We start from the raw sequence: 18,331 nt of genomic DNA on the forward strand, positions 1-18,331 counted from the left end.
ATGAATGGTCTTGAGAAGCTCTCGTTAACTGTAATGAAATTGAAAAGAATTTCTTCTCCACAGTTGTTGCTTTCTTTATTTTTTATTCATTCTTTATGGGATACTTTGGAATTTTTTAAAGAATTATTTTAAAGAGTACAGTGGAAAAATGATTTAAATTATTAAGGATTTGAAATCTCTGACAGAAATTGATTTATGTGAATAATAAAATTACAAATTTAGATACTTATTTTTACATCCTTAAATAACTATTTTGTTGACAATGTGCATTATAATTTAAAATACAAGTATTTCTATACCCCAATCCACTATTCCCTTTTGAGGTAAACAGTGGTACACGAAGTGTAGAAAAAGAATGTATTTATAAAATTTATAAATTTATAAGGTTTATAAAATTCAAATCCTGATATTTAAGTCATACTTTCAGCATTTTCATAGATGCCTTCAGAATTGGAGAATGCCATAGAAATTTATGGATCAACGTACTGAGTTTTCAAAAATATGCATGTATTCTATTCTCATTCTCTCTCCCTCTCTGTATTAATTCCATGCTAAATATAATATATTCCATTATTTTGAGAAACCTCTTTAAGATATATTTAATGTGCTTTGAGAAATATCACAATGGTATAAGAATACTATATTCAATACATATAGAAAATGTATATTTTTTATTATATTGAAAAATAAATTTTTGGCTATTGGCCTCAGTTTTGATGTAAACCAGTTATCATAAAATTCAGCATCTCATCTATCTGAAATACATCAAGGCCAAAACTGAAGTCTGATATTATTTATTTGAAATTAAGCAACGCAATGTCATCAACATACAAGTAGTCCTTGACTCATGACCAGTTGCTTAATAACCATTTGAAATTACAATGGACTGGCTTGCTTTTAGGAGACTCCCACAGACAGAGGGGACACTGTGATTTACAATATTTTTCCTGGCATTTTTAGTTGGTTTTCAGCAAAAAAAGCCAATTCAGAAGTTGTTGATTTGCTTAACAACTGTAGTGATTCACTACATAACTGCCACAAAAAATGTCACAAATTCAGGACTAGTTACGTGGGTCCTCATTTTAAGATGGTCCCAACTGTGGTCATAAGTTGAGAATTACCTGTATAATAACTTACATTTTTAATGAATTGTGAGATAAACCATGTGCTTTATTATTTTGTCTGATAGCAAACACTGGCTATAAAAGTACATTTAATCAAAGGAGAAACTGAGCATCTTTGTCCAGTACCTTTATGGTGAAAAGGATTTCATATTTGAACCATTTAATAAATTCTATAGATTTTTGTACTTGGCCCATTTAATAAATTCTGTAGAAATTCAAATTTAGTTAATATAGTATAACATATTGCTTAACCTGTCTCTTCATAGATTTTGGGGGGATGTTCTGCTTTTATAAAGTGTTTGCATAAATATATGCATTTCCATCCAGTTTTTATAGATTTTCCTGCAATGAAATAAAAATGATCAAGGACACAAACAAACTATTATTAGATGTATTAATATATTAACACTAATAAACTGATGGCTACATCAATGACATATTGGACTTACATACAAAATTATATATTTTTCAATTTGTGTTCATTAAAATTGGCTTTAAAAAGTTAAAGGGTTGCAAGCTCCTTTCAGGAATAATGGCAGAAATCAGCATGCATAAAATCTATACCTATAATACTTATACAAACACAGATACCACTTTATCCCTACTGTTTTAGAACCTGTCAGTTTAGTGGTATACCACACATTTTATACTATATTATCACTTTCTTCCCAACTCCTACGTGTGATTTTTATCCATTTAATGAAGCTGATGATTATGCTGAAGTGTACTTATTATATTGTCTGTCTTTAGTCCTATGTTTGAACTTCTGTAGTACTTATTAAAAGGGATGCAGTGGCTCAGATGCTGAGTTTGATCGAAAGGTCAGCAGTTCAGCAGTTTTAATGCCGCGTAATGGGATGAGCTCCCGTTACTTGCCCAGCTTCTGCCAATCTAGCAGTTCGAAAGCCCGTAAAAATGCAAGTAGAAAAATAGGGACCATCTTTGGTGGGAAGGTAACAGCATTCCATGAGCCTTTGGCATTTAGTCAGGCCATGGATCACAACAAATTGTGGTAAGTTCTTAAAGAGATGGGTGTACCAGACCATCTTATTTGTCTCTTGAGAAATGTGTAGGCAGGTCAAGAAGCAACAGTGAGAACTGGACACGGAACCACTGATTGGTTCAAAATTGGGAAAGGAGTCCTGCAAGGCCGTATACTATCGCCCTGCCTATTTAACTTATATGCAGAGCACATCATGAGAAAGGCAGGGCTGGATGAATCAAGAGTTGGAATTAAGATTGCTGGGAGAAATATCAACAACCTCAGATATGTAGATGATACCATTCTAATGGCAGAAAGCGAAGAGGAACTAAAAAGCCTTTTGATGCAGGTAAAGGAGGAGAGTGCAAAAGTTGGCTTGAAACTCAACATTAAGAAAACTAAGATCATGGCATCCGGCCCTCTCAATTCCTGGCAGATAGATGGGGAAGAAATGGAGGTAGTGACAGATTTTATTTTCCTGGGCTCCAAGATCATCGCAGATGGGGATTGCAGCCAAGAAATTAAAAGATGCTTGCTCCTGGGGAGAAAAGCTATGGCAAATCTAGACAGCATACTAAAAAGCAGAGACATCACCCTGCCAACAAAAGTGCGTATAGTCAAGGCTATGGTTTTCCCAGTTGCAATGTATGGCTGTGAAGGCTGGATCATAAGAAAGGCTAAGCGCCAAAGAATTGAGGCCTTTGAACTCTGGTGCTGGAGAAGACTCCTGCGAGTCCCCTGGACTGCAAGGCGAACATACAAGTCAGTCCTAGAGATCAACCCTGACTGCTCTTTAGAAGGCCAGATCCTGAAGATGAAACTGAAATACTTTGGCCACCTAATGGGAAGGAAGGAGTCACTGGAGAAGAGCTTAATGCTGGGAAAGATTGAGGACGAAAGAAGAAGGGGAAGACAGAGAACGAGGTGGCTGGCTGGAGTCACTGAAGCAGTAGGCGTGAGCTTAAATGGACTCCAGAGGATGGTAGAGGGTAGGAAGGCCTGGAAGAATGTTGTCCATAGGGTCGCGATGGGTCGGACACGACTTCGCAACTAACAACATGCCAGCCATATGACCACAGAGACCTCTTCGGACAGCACTGGCTCTTCAGCTTTGAAACGGAGATGAGCACCACTCCCCTAGAGTCGGGAACGACTAGCACATATGTGCAACGGGAACCTTTATTTTTAGTACTTAACTAATCTAAACAGGGATATTGAATATAATATTTATTGCTAGATGAATAAATTAAGCATTTTGTTTAACATACAGCTTCACATAAGCATAGGTAATATGAAGGAAGAAAAATGAAGATTAAGTGTAGATTTCAGATATCTACTTTCAGTACACGTATAAGCATGCATAAATACAAGAAAGTGTGAATATACAGATGCAGAAAACAAAACAGAAACAGCCATGACAAGAGGTATATTGAGTCTGATGCCTTATGTTTAAATACACATATGTTATGTATTTGGATTACTCTGGATCAAAATAAAATAGACTTATTTCTATTTCTTCAATAAAATCATTTTCAAGAATAGCGATGCATACTTTGTTTGTCATCATATTTTATTTACTGAAATAGATCACTATTGTCGTAAAAATATTCCAATACGAAAACAGGAGACAGTAATACAATAAACAATTCTTACTTTAAGATCCAGAAGTTTATCTCATGAGCATTTGGAACATGAACAGCCATCATAGCACAACTTACATCAATAACCCATTGCAATGAGGTCAAGACGATAGCTAGGTCCAGCAAGTAATAGCTACAGCCAATGGCCCTGATCTGAGACCCATCTTCTTCTTTTATACCTTTATTCAGATGGCCCCTCAGTAAATGGAATTTTACTGAAGTTACTTCCCTGTACTTTATTAATTAGCACACACCTGTGTGTACATATGAAATCTCCTACCATCTGCTACCTTCAGTTCCTTTTTTCCAAAGCTTCTTAATGTTCCTCATCCAAAATAGCTTCTGAAACTATTTATCTGGCAAATACATGTTATAAAATTGCTTTAGCATAGCTGATTACAAATATTACAAAAGATTACCAATTTGACCATTCTTGCTCAATGGGGAGTTTTCTTCTGTACAATTCCCTTGTCCTCCCAAGATCTGAATCAAGACAAAAATATGCTTGCCTTGATACTCATGCAGATGATCTAGTTAATCAAATGAAAAAGGTACTGTATGAAGATATTGATTAAAATGTTTTCAGATACGATGTCTTTCCCCAAGCATACACTTCTATCAGTAGAATATATGTAGCTCACAAAACACTTCTGTATTGTAATGAACTGCAAAAATACCCTTGGGAAACAAGAGGATGTGAGCAGCAGCCTAAACAGTAATTTGATAAAAGGTTTCCAAAGGAGTCCAAAGGAAGAATGGAGAGGGAGAAAGTGTGTCTGAAGGGACTCTCCCTTGTTTTCTGGAAAGTAAACAAAAGGGAGAAGTGCTTTCAGACTTAAAGATTCTGTTGCTGTAACCTTAGAGTTAAAGGTAGTATAAGTGCTTCATGTTTTTGGTTTCCGGTCCCGAAGTAATTTGAAGGGCTAACAATATGTGTGTTTAACTTTGCATTTCAAATAGGCAAATATTTATACTGCCACAATTTCAAATGCTAAAATGTTTTTAATAGTTTCTCAGGCACCATTGTGTTAGCCAACACACTGATCCCATTGTGTATATTAAGGAAATACTTTTGAAGAAGACCTTGTTCCGGGAGGCGATGGTTTATTCTGTAAAATTCCAAATTCTATTGATAAACCAGTTCTGTAAAAACAGCGTGTACTTAACTAATAGCTGCGCAGGAAAAAGAAATGACCGCCATTGGTGAAACAATCCTTGAGTTGCCGGACGACACAGCTAAAGAGAAATTAAAATCATTGAACTTGCTCCTTGAAAAAGCGAACGAGGTTAACGACGCCTTGAGCCAAATGGGATTTAGGAACAAATATATTCCGTCCTTGCAACTCCCTTTTTTTTCAGGAAGGAGAGTTCATTCGTGGAGGGAGTTTTGAGGGCGTCGTTTCGAAGTTATACCGCTGCAAAGCAGACTTGCCTAAAGAGAGTAAGGCCACCCGAAGGCAAAGGCAATTACTAAGAGGTAACGAAGTTGAAGGAGGAGCCGCCTTTCTGGTTCGCCTACCCCGATCTCACACATTCTTGTGCTTATGCAGTCAGGGACAAAACAGCCGGGGCCGGGCATGTAATTCCAGCTCTTTTCCTACCTTCCCAAAATCGGGCGGGGTTGGGGCTCCATTCCCTGGTCAAATAGAAAGAAAGAACGAGGGAAACTAATTAGGCTATCTCAAAGGTGGCGTTGCTAGTACTAACCTTCCTCCCTCCGTCGGCCCCACCCTGGCTTGAAGCGAAATCCTACCGCGGACGGGAGGAGCCGCCAGCTGGAGCCTGAGCAAACCAAGAAAGGCAGAGAAAACAAAGTCGTCGTCTCCTCCTCCTCCTCCTCTTCATTAGGGCCGCCCTTGGGAGCTGCAGCCGGTGAGCCGGGCGGGGGAACCTCACACTCACCTGGTCGGAGCCGTCAGGAGTTCGGCGCGCAGCCCAGTGGCCGCAATTCCCGCCAAACCCCCAGCCTCCCAATATGGTCCCGCGGGCAAGAACACGGCGCGGAGGGGGCCCGGTTGGAGCCGCTTGCTTCCAGCTCCTCCTCAGCCTCCTGGTGAGTGGGGGTCTCCTGGGAATGAGGCGGGGGGTGGGGGGAGGTCGCCTTCTGGGGTGAGGGGAGGCAGGAAGGTCGCGGGAGTGGCAGGCCAAAAGCCACGAAGCCGCCGGGGGACCCTGAGAGGTTTGCGCTCGCGTGTGGCAAAGGTTAAGTTTGCGCCGATGTGGAAGTGTTTGCTTGGAGGAGCGCCTGTGCCGGGATGCGCCCTGGCGCGGTAGAAAGTCCCTTTGGAGAGATCAAAAGTTTATGCCTGGCATAACACTGGGGGGAAAATACTGCTTTCTTTTCTTTCATTTCTTTTTTAAAAGAGAAAATGCCTTACACAGTTAAAGGCAAAACCTTAAAGGCTTAATCTTTTCTTTCACTTCTTTTTTTTCGCCCGCACGTGCGGGAAAGAGAGTGGGGAAAAAAAACCACGATAAATGAAATTGTGAAGAAGGGCAGCGAAGTAAGAGGATTGGGTGGAGGGTGTCATCTTTCACCTTGCCGATTAGATAGCACAATATGGCTGGTTTTAAAGAATGGGCATCGACTTTCCCTTGGAAGTGAGGATCAAACTATACCAAGCGTGGAATTTGCTTTTAAAATAAGGTGGCGGTCCAAGGCTACTTCACACTCCTCCCTTCCGGAACAAAAGATGATAAATAAAAGTTTTTCCCTATCTTCCTTAACCTGATGCAAAGATTGAGGGATGGGTAGGCTGGAGAAGTTCTTTTAAAAGTTGTATTTTAAGCAGCTTCTGAGTCGCGGGGGAAGAAATAATGCAAATGAAGAGAAGATAGAACCAAATATTGTATATTTCATGGCCTGGAAGGGCATCATCTTCTACGGTGCATATAATTTTGAAAGGCTTTGCTGCACTACAGTTTATTTGTTTCTTTGATTTGTCTGAGATTCTCATGAAAGACAGCAAGATCATTATAACGTTTAAGTGGTATTCCATATCTTGGAGAAATGAATTTAATATTGAAAATGATTGTATTTATTTGTCATGAATGATAATTTTAGGTGGTTATTTAACAAAATGTTGAAGCACATGCTGTATAAATTAACTGCTTATGAATTACAATGTTTATATTATTGACAAAAAGGAAAATAAGGGATTAGACAAATTCTGCAAATGCAGTGTATTTTTTAATGAGAATATATCCTGCTTTAATTTCAAAAAGAGGCAGTGTATGCGCAGTTTAGAGAAATTGAAATATTTAATCATTTTAGAATGCTATTCCTTTGAATGGGAATATTTATACTGATTTCCTTGGATTTATATATATCACACACCCCCACCCCCACACAGTAAAACTCTCTTTATCCAAGATAGAATTGAACAAAATTCAATTTTGTTGAATCAGTACAAATGATGACTGATAAATTCAAAAAATAATATATTGCAATCATAATGAGCTCAAATAGCAATGATTTTGAAAAGCGTTTAGTACATTTTACTTATATTTATTTCAAATAAGAAGCAGAATTTAAAAATACAATTAACTCAAACTAGGTGTGGTTGCTTATGTTGTAAGAATAAATTCCAGAATTTCACATCTATGTTTAAGTTTTGAGAGTAAGCATAGTTTGACAGTTCAATTAGTTGGCTCCCCCATATTCTGGAATAATTTTGGAATGGTTTCCCTATCCATATACCAAAGGCCCAGTTCTGGTTTCCTTTAAAAAGCTGTTAAGACCTGGCTTCTTTCTCCAGTTGGGTTGAGTGGATTGAGTGGTGTTTCTTTAGTTGTTTAATTATGATCTCGCTTTTGTATTCTCATATAGGAACACTTTTTTAATGTGGATTTTGGGGCAAGAAATATTGCTAGATTTGTCGTATACCATCACATACTTCGAGTTGGATGCTGCTGTAAATCCAGTAAATAATTCATTGTTCAAAGAAACCTACTAGTATTTTTATTTCTGATAAAACATGAATGTAATAATTATTTTACTAACTCTGAACACTTTTTACTGATTGGTGTACTTTCCAATCTGACAGCCCATATATGAGCAAGGTTGCTGTCTGCTTCTTCCTAAGAATAATATTTAAATGTACATTTCACTGTACAATTCTGTTATAGTTGTATTCCTAGATCATATACTTTAATTTTTTTATGAATAACAGGTAATTATGATACTTGCATTTATGCTATATCTAACCCTTTCTACAACATTACCTTTCTCCAACCAGGTAATTAAAATGGTGGTAAAAATGAGTGGTTGAAAATTATCAGAAAATTAATGAGAATATTAATAGAATATAATTTTTAGTTCATAGTACATTCCTAATTAGAATGGTCGAACTATGCTTACTCTTAAAACTTAAATGACACAAGTAACCATGCAGTTGCTTATTCTAACTTATAGATAATTGATTTTAAGGAATATTTATGATTATTTAATGCAATAAAAACAATGAATAATTATGTATTAAAACACTGATTATTGCATTTAACTATATGCATCTAGTTTATGTGCGTCTAATTATTCTAGATAGAGACCATGAGTTCCAGTCCTTTCTTAGACACAGAAGTCAGTTGGATGATCAGTTATTTTGTCTCAACCCAGCTCATCTCACAGAACTGTGGCAGGATAAAATCTAATAAATAAATAAATCATTCATTTATTTCCCTTTCAAGATGATAAAATGCTTTTTTTCCTTTTTATGGTAAGGTGCTTTCTGTTTGTAGCCCTTTAATATTCTTTGCTACTGATAACATTTTATATTATAAGCAAAGTAGTAATTTGAGTTAATAGTATTTAATGAAATTGTGGTGTGCTCTTGGATTTAACATTTAATACTTGGCTACATTCCAAGAATGTTAGTGAAACCTCTTTGTTCTAATGAGAAATGTGTATTGTTTATATTAAACACTACTTGTAACTGATTTGCTGACATTTGTGTTTGCAGCAATAAATTTTATATTTCTTCTGATAATGTTGAAAAACTAAGCAAAACTGGACCTTGTTTATGCTTGATGGGAGACCCGAAAATAACAATGCAAAATTAGACTAGGAAGCAAAAAATATAATAATAATAATAATAATAGCCAAAAACAAAACCAGATAAAGGCAAACTTTCCCCTTTTCTTCCAAACAAAATTGCACGGATGGTTTCATGAAGAAACTGGACTCAAAAGAAATTCTTCCTGAAAGAGTTTCCAAAGCAGGGACAATAGCCCATCTCAAGTACAATATCATTTCTGCATATAACGTTTTAAGAAGGATTTAGATAAACAAACAAATGGGTTTAGTGAAGGACAAAAAGATAATAAAAAATGGGAAACTAAAGTTATGTGAAAAAAGATTAAAGGAGTTGACATGTTTAGTTTTGAGCTGAGAAGATTGAGGAGAGATAGAACAGCATTCTAAAATACCAGAAGGGATGTTATACAGAAAAGGTCAAAAGTCATTCTCTTTCATTCCAGAGTTTAGGACCAGGGATAAAGAATTTAACTTACAGAAAGTATTTTCCCTTGAATATTAAAAAAAAAACCAAAAACCTTCCTACGATAAGGACAATAGGACCAGTTAATCAGAAGTATAAAGTGCCCCCATTTATTGGATATATTTAAGTAGAGTGGAAGAATCATCTGCTCTCAAGAACCTTTTAGGAACAAAAGACTTCATCTTAGTGGCAAACATCCTTTTTTTCCATTGCATTCAATGGTTTACATGCAATTTGCACTTCTCCCTCTCTCAGCCTTTATAATTTTATTATAACACAAAGAATTGGATTGAAGGATTTGCCTTTAGAATTGTATCTCCTGAATCCTTCCTTAGCATTGAGTGATTAATAAGTGAAGGAAAAAAACTTCTTTCTGTAGGAATAGAAAATAATATACAAATATTTAACATTTTTACTTTGTTTTAATATATAATAGGTTATTAAAATCTGTGAGAATATTGAACCATAGCTTACTGCGTATGAGTATGTTTTATAAATATGTGCTGTTGTAGTCATTTTAATAGTCCTTAAAATAGCATGAATATTGCTACTCTTCCGTACAATAATTGGATCCATAAAGAATACAGAATTGAAATCCTTGTTTCCTGATGGTGGTGCTCATTATCTGTGTTTTCTACTTTGCCATACCAATATTCTTGATGGTCTTTGTGAGTGACTATAGCAAAAATACTGGCTTAACCTAAGTGCATAGGATATCTCAACTCATCATGACCTTCTACTGCAACTGCTCAACATACTGGGCTGAAACTCTTGGTTGCCTAACAAAATGCTTGCTATTGTCTTGCTAGACGTGTTGGGGCTGCATCTCTACAATCCTATATAGAGAAGCCTAAAGATACTTCACATGTGCCATAGATTCCATTTCAGCTTCTGATTATATTGCCTCAGTTTAAACATGTATGCCACTGTTTTCAATCTCCTGAGTGTTGGTCTGTTTTTTTTAGAACAACCCCTTAGAGCATTAGTCCCGCCTGCCTTGGGCATGAGGTTAACTGAGTGACCTTTCTTTCTCAGCCCTAGGAAGTGGCAAACCAAGTCTGAAAATGTTGCGAAGAAAACTGCAGGAACTTGACTTGTTAAAAGTCAAGACTGACTTGAAGAAGCACGTTCACACACATACACACACACACTCCGTCATTCACACACACACACACACACACACACACACACTTTACAGACATATCTTTTTGGAAAAAAGAAGAATGCTGTTGATTTTTTCTCTATAAATTTGACACTTTTCAGTGGATTGGCTCAGTAATGACCCTTATTGCTTACATGTCTATGGAGATTCTCAGTCATCTAGATCATGGTTGTCCCAAAGGTGCTTTTTTCAAGAGGCAATTGGACTTTCTGGTTTTTCTTTGAAGATGTTTCACTTTCTCATCCAAGAAGCTTCTTCAGCTCTGACTGGTAGCCTTCCATTCCCCACCATCTAGTCAGAGCTGAAGAAGCTTCTTGGATGAGAAAGTGAAACTTCTTCAAAGAAAAAACAGAAAGACCAGTTGCCTCTTGAAAAAGCACTTTTGGGACTTATTGCTTACAGTTTTCTGTCAGTTGTTGTCCTAGGAAATTCTAAATTTCTAATTATAAGAGCATTTTATCATAGAAGAAACATAGCTGGCTCTTGACCATTTGTACTTACAACAATGCTGAATGGGTGATAGTTGTGACTGGTTCTATACTTACAGCTGTAACAGCATTCCCAAAGTCATCTGATTGTGATTTGCAACTTTCTATGCCACCTCCTGACAAACAAAGTCAATGGAGAAGCTGGCAGGAAGTCACAAGACCCAGTCACATGACACCCTCACTTAATGATATGCATAGTCTTGGCTTAATGGCAGCTGGGACTTCCAGAATTGCCATTGCTAAGCAGTATGGTCATGTGGGTTTTTGCCTTATGACCATGTTGCTTAACTGAGTTTCTGGTACCAAATAGTGTTATTAAGTGAGGACTACCATTATTATTGATTAGAGGTCTATGTCTATATGGTGATTGCAATTTACAAGGAATGCTGACCTTATTTATATCCATTTTGTTAACTATAGCTTTATAGACTCTCACAACAGAGTGACGACCTAGATCTAATTACTGTTTACTGTATTGATATTCTTCCAATAAAGCATCTTGAGAAACTTCCCTGAAAACTCTGTTAAAGCATTAAAACTATTTTTGTTCACTACAATTGGCATCTTTGATTTAGAACAATGGTTCTCAAACAGGTTGAACTCAAGATGCCTTTACATCAGGGGTGAAAGCTTAAAAACTCCAGATGCATGCCACCACTAAAAGATTCTGATGGCAATGTATACAATGATGAAGTAACTAGAGCAAACCTCTTTAACAAATTCTTTGCATCAGTTTTTGTCAACAGTGATGGCACTCATCCCACATTTCCTAATTGTACAAGCAATGAGCATGACAACTTAACTAATGTTGATTTTACAGAAGAAAATGTTGGTAAAGCTCTAAGTAAATTGAAGCCATCTCTATCCATTGGACCTGATGGACTTTGTGCTTACTTTTTAAAAAAACTCTCTAGTAATCTAGCAGAACCCCTAAGTATAATCTTTAACGTAGCTTTTACTACCAGTTCCCTTCCCAGTCTCTGGTCACTAGCCACAGTCATTCCAGTTTTCAAAAAAGGCGACCCCAGCTTAGTTGATAATTATAGACAAATCTCCCTATGTTGCGTCGCCTGCAAGGTTATGGAATCCATCATCAACCAATCCATTACCTTACACTTAGAAATACACATCCTTCTCTCAAATAAACATTGGCTTCAGGAAAAAATTATCTTGCAATTTACAACTTCTCCACTGTAAAAACCTATGGACTGCAAATCTTGACCTAGGTAAATCAATAGATGCAATATACATAGACTTCTGTAAAGCTTTTGACTCAGTAGTACATGATAAACTTCTAAAATTAAAATCCTATGGCATTTCAGGACCCTTACACAACTGGATATCTGCTTTTCTGTCAAACAGACAACAAATAGTTAAAATTGGTAATGCTCTATCAAATCCTGTTCCTGTCAAGAGTGGTGTTCCTCAAGGCAGCGTTCTTGGACCTACTCTCTTTATAATATACATAAATGATCTTTGTAATCATATCTCAAGTAACTGTGTTCTCTTTGCTGATGATGTCAAACTTTTCAACACCACTGACAATACATCCACAATTCAAAAGGACCTTGATCATCTAACTGCTTGGTCTAAAATTTGGCAACTACAAATCTCAACCAGTAAATGTTCAGTTTTGCATATTGGAAGAAAGAACCCAATCTCAAAGTACATGCTTGATGGACATTGCCTCGTGGATGACCCCCACCCTGTCAAAGACCTTGGAGTTTTTATATCTAACGATTTAAGTTCCAAAGCCCACTGCAACTATATAGCTAAGAAGGCTCTAAGAGTTGTTAACTTAATTTTACGTAGCTTCTTTTCAAAAAACACCACGCTACTGACCAGAGCATATAAAACATTTGTTAGGCCAATTCTTGATTACTGCTCTCCTGTCTGGAACCCATACCATATATCTGACATCAACACAGTTGAGCGTGTCCAAAGGTATTTTACGAGAAGAATTCTCCACTCCTCCGAAACTAATAAAATACCTTATTCCACCAGACTTGATATCTTGGGTCTAGAAAACTTGGAACTTCGTCGCCTTCGACAAGATCTGGGTTTAGCATATAAAATCATCCGTTGTAATGTCCTTCCTGTCAATGACTTTTTTAGTTTCAATAACAATATCACAAGAGCTACCAACAGATTTAAACTCAATGTCAACCGCTCCAGTTTAGATTGCAGAAAACACGATTTCTGTAACAGAATTGTATATACTTGGAATGCATTACCTGACTCTGTGGTTTCTTCTCATAACCCCAAAGGCTTTACTCAAAAACTGTCCACGGTTGACCTCACCACTTTCCTAAGAGGACTCTAAGGGGCGTGCATAAGAGCACAAACGTGCCTACCGTTCCTGTCCTACTGTTTCTTCCCCTATGTATATATATGTTTTTAGTACCTCGTTTCTCCTTATATATACGTTCATATATTATATAACCCTTTATGCAACGCTTGTATATATATATATATTGTTATATTGTTATGACAAATAAATAAATAAATAAATAAAATAAATAAATAAATGAAATCCAGCAGATTCTGGAGAACTGGTAGCGTAAATTTTGAGTAGTTCGGAGAACCATCAAATACCACCTCTGGCTGGCCCCAGAGTAGGATGGAAATGGACATTTTGCAATATATTTCCCCCAGGAATGGGGAGGGAATGTGAATTATGCAATATCCTTCCCCTGCCATGCCCACCAAGCCACGCCAACAGAACCAGTAGTAAAAAAATTTGGATTTCACCACTGCTTTATATTCCTAAAAATGATTGAAGACCTTAAAAAGCTTTGGTTTACGCGAGTTATATCAATATTTACTGTGCTAGTTAAAACAGTATTTTAAAAAATATTTATGCATTTGACTTCATGGAGCTCCTTGGTCCCTAGATCACACTTTGAGAACCACTGATTTAGAGCAGATATGGGGAACTTGCAAACCCTCCATATATTGCTGAACTGCAATTCCATGCATCCCTTTCCAACTGGGCATTCCACTTCAGTTGCAACATTAATCCATGCAGTTTATATTTTCTTGTTATTGTTGCATTTAGGGTAGACATGAACAAGATTGTTAACATACAAAATATTGAATGATTTACAAATTTGCTATATGAATTACTGTACCACATAAGAAGACGACATCTAAACAAAAGCAGTGGATTTTTACTATGTATTGTACTGCCAGTACTTGACAATACAATATTTAAAAGTCTTTTTAATAAAGGCAAGGAAAAAGACTTTTGAACAATATCATCAGTTTTTTTGTTGTGTTTGTAGCAGTTGCCAGATTTACTCTTTTTTAAAAAGGAAAACTGCTAATGCTTATTATGAGAGTTTGTTGAGCCTTCAGTGCTGTTTTAGATATTTGCATTTCTCCTTTGTTCGTTAGTTTCGCCTTATAAAATAAGTTATATTTGAAATGGGGCATGATGGTTGCCATAATGTAGCTGGAAAAGTCTGCAGGCTCTTTAACCCCAATCAATGGGTCATAATATGGGGCAAAATTAGTTCTGGTTCAGCTAAAAACTGAGTATATTCTTCCAAATCTATTGAAGAAGGTCTTGCTATTTTTTGTGCCTTGCATTGTGTTCCTTGATGTGTGATGTGTTGCTTGAATATTGACTGGTTTCATCTGCTTGCCCAAACATACTATATGTACATGGTCTTTGCCTGTAGTGTGTTATCCTAAATTAATTCCCCTATGAAGTCCGTGGCATGTCATTGTGATGTGGTTTGTAGTCCCTGGTAAATGTGCATGGATTAATTGATGAAAATTATAGCATTCCCTTCCATAATGGAAATATAATTTGGCGCAACTGTAGTAATGACATTTTGTAAAACTTCTGTATCTTCATGTATTAAAACAATATTATTAAACTTTGAAAGGGGTGGGTTTTTTATTTTATTTTTTATTTTTATTTATTTTTATATATATTGATCAGCGGCTATATAAATTATTTAAACTAAATAAATACATTAAATAATTAAATAAAGAATATGTAGGGTCAGAGTATCATGGAGTCCTATTAAGTTGTTCTGCTTGTACAACTGACGTGTTGCAACTTTTGCTTGTAATACACCAGATACATCTTTTATCTATTCTCTGCATAATGTTGGAAATTTCTATGCATGGCGATGTAGCATGCATCGGATCCTTTTATACGGAAAAATAAATAGTACGACTAGTTTCTCTCTTGCTAATAAATGCTTTATTATTTATAATTCATGTTTACTATTTTAAATAATGAGAAAATTACAGCAGAAATGTGCAAAGCTATATTTCTATTATTTATAATTCTGCAATACAAATATAATTGAATGCTAATTCTTTTGTCCCCATCTAGGTATTAAGTTTATCTTGTGAAGCTTGTCAAAAGGTTACCCTAAATGTGCCTCCAAAACTAAATCCAGACACACTAATTGGCCAAGGTGAGAAAATGGCAAGTTTCTTAAATATAATAATTAGAATCTAATATCTGTGGTTATTTTCGTCCCTCTCCTCCTCCCTAACCAAGATTTTTTCTTCAAGTATTGTATTTGAAAGATAATTTTCCTGATTAAAGAGTATTAGGATATTAAATATGTTTATTGAAGAGTGAGCCAGGCAAACATAGCAAGTTTTTAGGATTCTAAATTTAAAAATATACTGATTAACAGACCAAATGTAAACTTGGGATAAAATGTACTAAAATTACAATTTTTACCTGAAATAAATGGAACTAGCGAGTTATTTACTTTTTTTTTTTTTTACATTTATATCCCACCCTTCTCCGAAGACCCAGGGCAGCTTACATTGTGTAAGGCAATAATCTCATTCTATTTGTATATTTATATACAAAGTCAACTTATTGCCCCCCCAACAATCTGGGTCCTCATTTTACCTACCTTATAAAGGATGGAAGGCTGAGTCAACCTTGGGCCTGGTGGGACTAGAACCTGCAGTAATTGCAGGCAGCTGTGTTTAATAACAGGCTTCTTACAGCCTGAGCCACACCGCGGCCCATTACTTGCTTCTACCTTGTCATATATTTGTCATACATTTTCTTTTATTTATTTTCTGCAATTCACTTGCTTCATTCAGCATTTCTGAGCAATGTCTAACCAGGTGATATTAATTTAAAATGTATTATTTAGAGATAATTTAAGACAAGGTAAATAGGTGAAAATAGACATTTAAAGCTGGATTCCTTTTAAGTTTTTTCTTTGTATGTCTGTTTGTCTATTTATCTATGATCAAATGTATTATGTATATGATATGATTTCCAATCCCATCTTCCTACCCTTTTCAAGTTCTGGTGCCAATACATTTAAAAATAACAGACAGAGTTGTACAGATTGCTGATTGTATGATGTCATATGAGGCTATTGGAATTTTATGCATTCCTAAATGTTTTCTCTTTCTGGATTGAACTTTTACATGGTCTCATCGCAAAGACTAAAATCTTGTGACATTTGGCCATTTTGGCCATTGTGACATTTAATTTTTGTTTTTCACATATATTTTCTCTGGGGATTGTAAGCAGTTTTACTACACTCTGATTTATTTAATGTACTTATTTACTACAGTGTAAAATGTTTAGATTATACACATGTATCTTTAGTCTATTTGGGTGATATTGAGAATGATTTTTTTACAACTTTCTTTTCATCTTTTTATTAGTAAATCTGAAAGGGTGTCTTAGAGCTCCTCACCTGATCAGTACCAGTGACCCTGATTTCATAGTTCTGGAAGATGGTTCTATATTTACAGCAAATGCAGTTTCTTTGTCTTCTGGAAAGAAAACATTCACCATATTGCTCAAGAATTTGCAAAATAGTCAACAAAGGCAAATCCATGTTAATTTACTCTCACGGTCTACAAAAGTAAGTGGTTTGGAATTAGGTGTTATGAAAGTTAATTGATTGTAACTGATTCTAAGAAAATCCTGATGATTTTTTTTGTTACTCTAGCCTCATTCATATGTAAATCAGCTCTTCCAAACCTAGTAACTTCTAGATTAATCAGTCAACATTAGCCAGTTTCAGAGCTGACAACCTGATGGGGACCGATCATATTGTGGAAATTTGAATTAATCAAAATGCTTGACATCAAAATATTCTACTAGGAACTTTGACTGATGAAATGCAATGAGAGTTTGTAGACATGAAGTTTCTTCTGGGATCTTGGCAATGTGTGAATGAATGTTAAATGCATGATGTATTTAAAAGCACATTGTATAAAGGAGAATAATAGAGAGAGAACACTATGGCTTCTTCTGATAGCCTAGCAGTTCCTATAAGATGTTCATTAGAATATATAGTTCTAACAAAAGGTTTTAGCATCCCTTTAGCTATATATGAAAAATAAATTCTTAGTTTAGATTGTTAGAATTGTTGTCTTGGAGAAAGAATGATGATAGTAAAGACATTCCATGAAAAAAGTATATTTGGGCCACTGAAAAATATAAGTGAGGAAGTCAGCTGAATATACTAGAATAAATTATACATTTTGCAAATATATTACTATTGCTTGTTTGTATATCTTTTGAACTTAGATACATAAAACAGGAGATATAGTTCTTAGACGCAGTAAACGAAGATGGGCTCCTGTGCCAACCACTATAATGGAAAATTCACTGGGTCCTTTCCCAATGCAAATTCAGCAGGTAAGTTAATAAACTTCCTTTTCCTATTTTAAGTAGGAATGTGTATTATTAGCAACCTATATGTAATACAATTAGTCTCATGTGTGGTCACACAAATATTAGTAATAATTTGCTCATCTTGCTCAAATAGCAAATTACATAAAAAGTTGTACAGATGGTTGCTGATAATAACTTACTTTGTTATTCAAGTTGTTTCAATGTTACCACAGTATAATACAAATCTAGATTTTAATTTCCTTTTTTATTTTGGCACCACCTTGCTAGAATGGTGTATCAAACTCTGCAATGAAGGAATACAATTACCAATTTGCTTACCATTCTATTTTCAATTAAATTAAATTAAATAAAGCTATCGGCAGACTTCATCTCCTTGTTCAAATACTGAGATTGAACAGAATATAAATTAATTTTGCAGTTTCGAATGTGATTAGTTGCAATATGTGTAGTACCTACTGAGATTTCTAAGACCTTCTGTAAGAGATTGATTTTTAAATTATTTTCCTGATGCAGATGTGTGGTAAACATCTAGTCTGACATTGCTCTCAAACACAGTAAAGGAAAGTTGAGCAGCAAAACTAGTTTGTTTACAATCTAAATCACTAATAATCTTTGTAATTTTTGAGGTATATTTTGATAGGTGTACTGTTAATGCTGTAATGGTTAAAGTAGATTAAGCCTTCCGAATAGCAAATGTATATCAGTGTTTCATTTACACACCCACCCACACACACCCACACACACCCACACACACCCACACACCCACACCTATTATACAGGTATTATACAAT

The 18,331-nt window shown here is 35.7% G+C and overlaps 1 protein-coding gene across 2 annotated transcripts in view; it reads left to right on the forward strand.

The window, feature by feature from the left end:
- Nucleotides 1-5,251: 5,251 nt before the first annotated feature.
- The window catches only part of LOC131195528 (desmocollin-2-like), a 34,093-nt gene continuing 21,013 nt past the window's right edge, over nt 5,252-18,331 (forward strand). The window contains exons 1-4 of one of the 2 annotated variants that reach the window (XM_058177502.1): nt 5,252-5,799; nt 15,243-15,327; nt 16,559-16,761; nt 17,433-17,543. In XM_058177502.1, the coding sequence (XP_058033485.1) occupies nt 5,722-5,799; nt 15,243-15,327; nt 16,559-16,761; nt 17,433-17,543 (477 nt within the window). In that variant the 5' untranslated portion in view covers nt 5,252-5,721. The remainder of the gene's footprint in view (nt 5,800-15,242; nt 15,328-16,558; nt 16,762-17,432; nt 17,544-18,331) is intronic. The other variant, XM_058177503.1, reaches the window with a different exon arrangement.

The sequence above is a fragment of the Ahaetulla prasina genome, chromosome 3 (genome assembly GCF_028640845.1).
Source record: "Ahaetulla prasina isolate Xishuangbanna chromosome 3, ASM2864084v1, whole genome shotgun sequence".
NCBI classification, from domain to species: domain Eukaryota; kingdom Metazoa; phylum Chordata; class Lepidosauria; order Squamata; family Colubridae; genus Ahaetulla; species Ahaetulla prasina.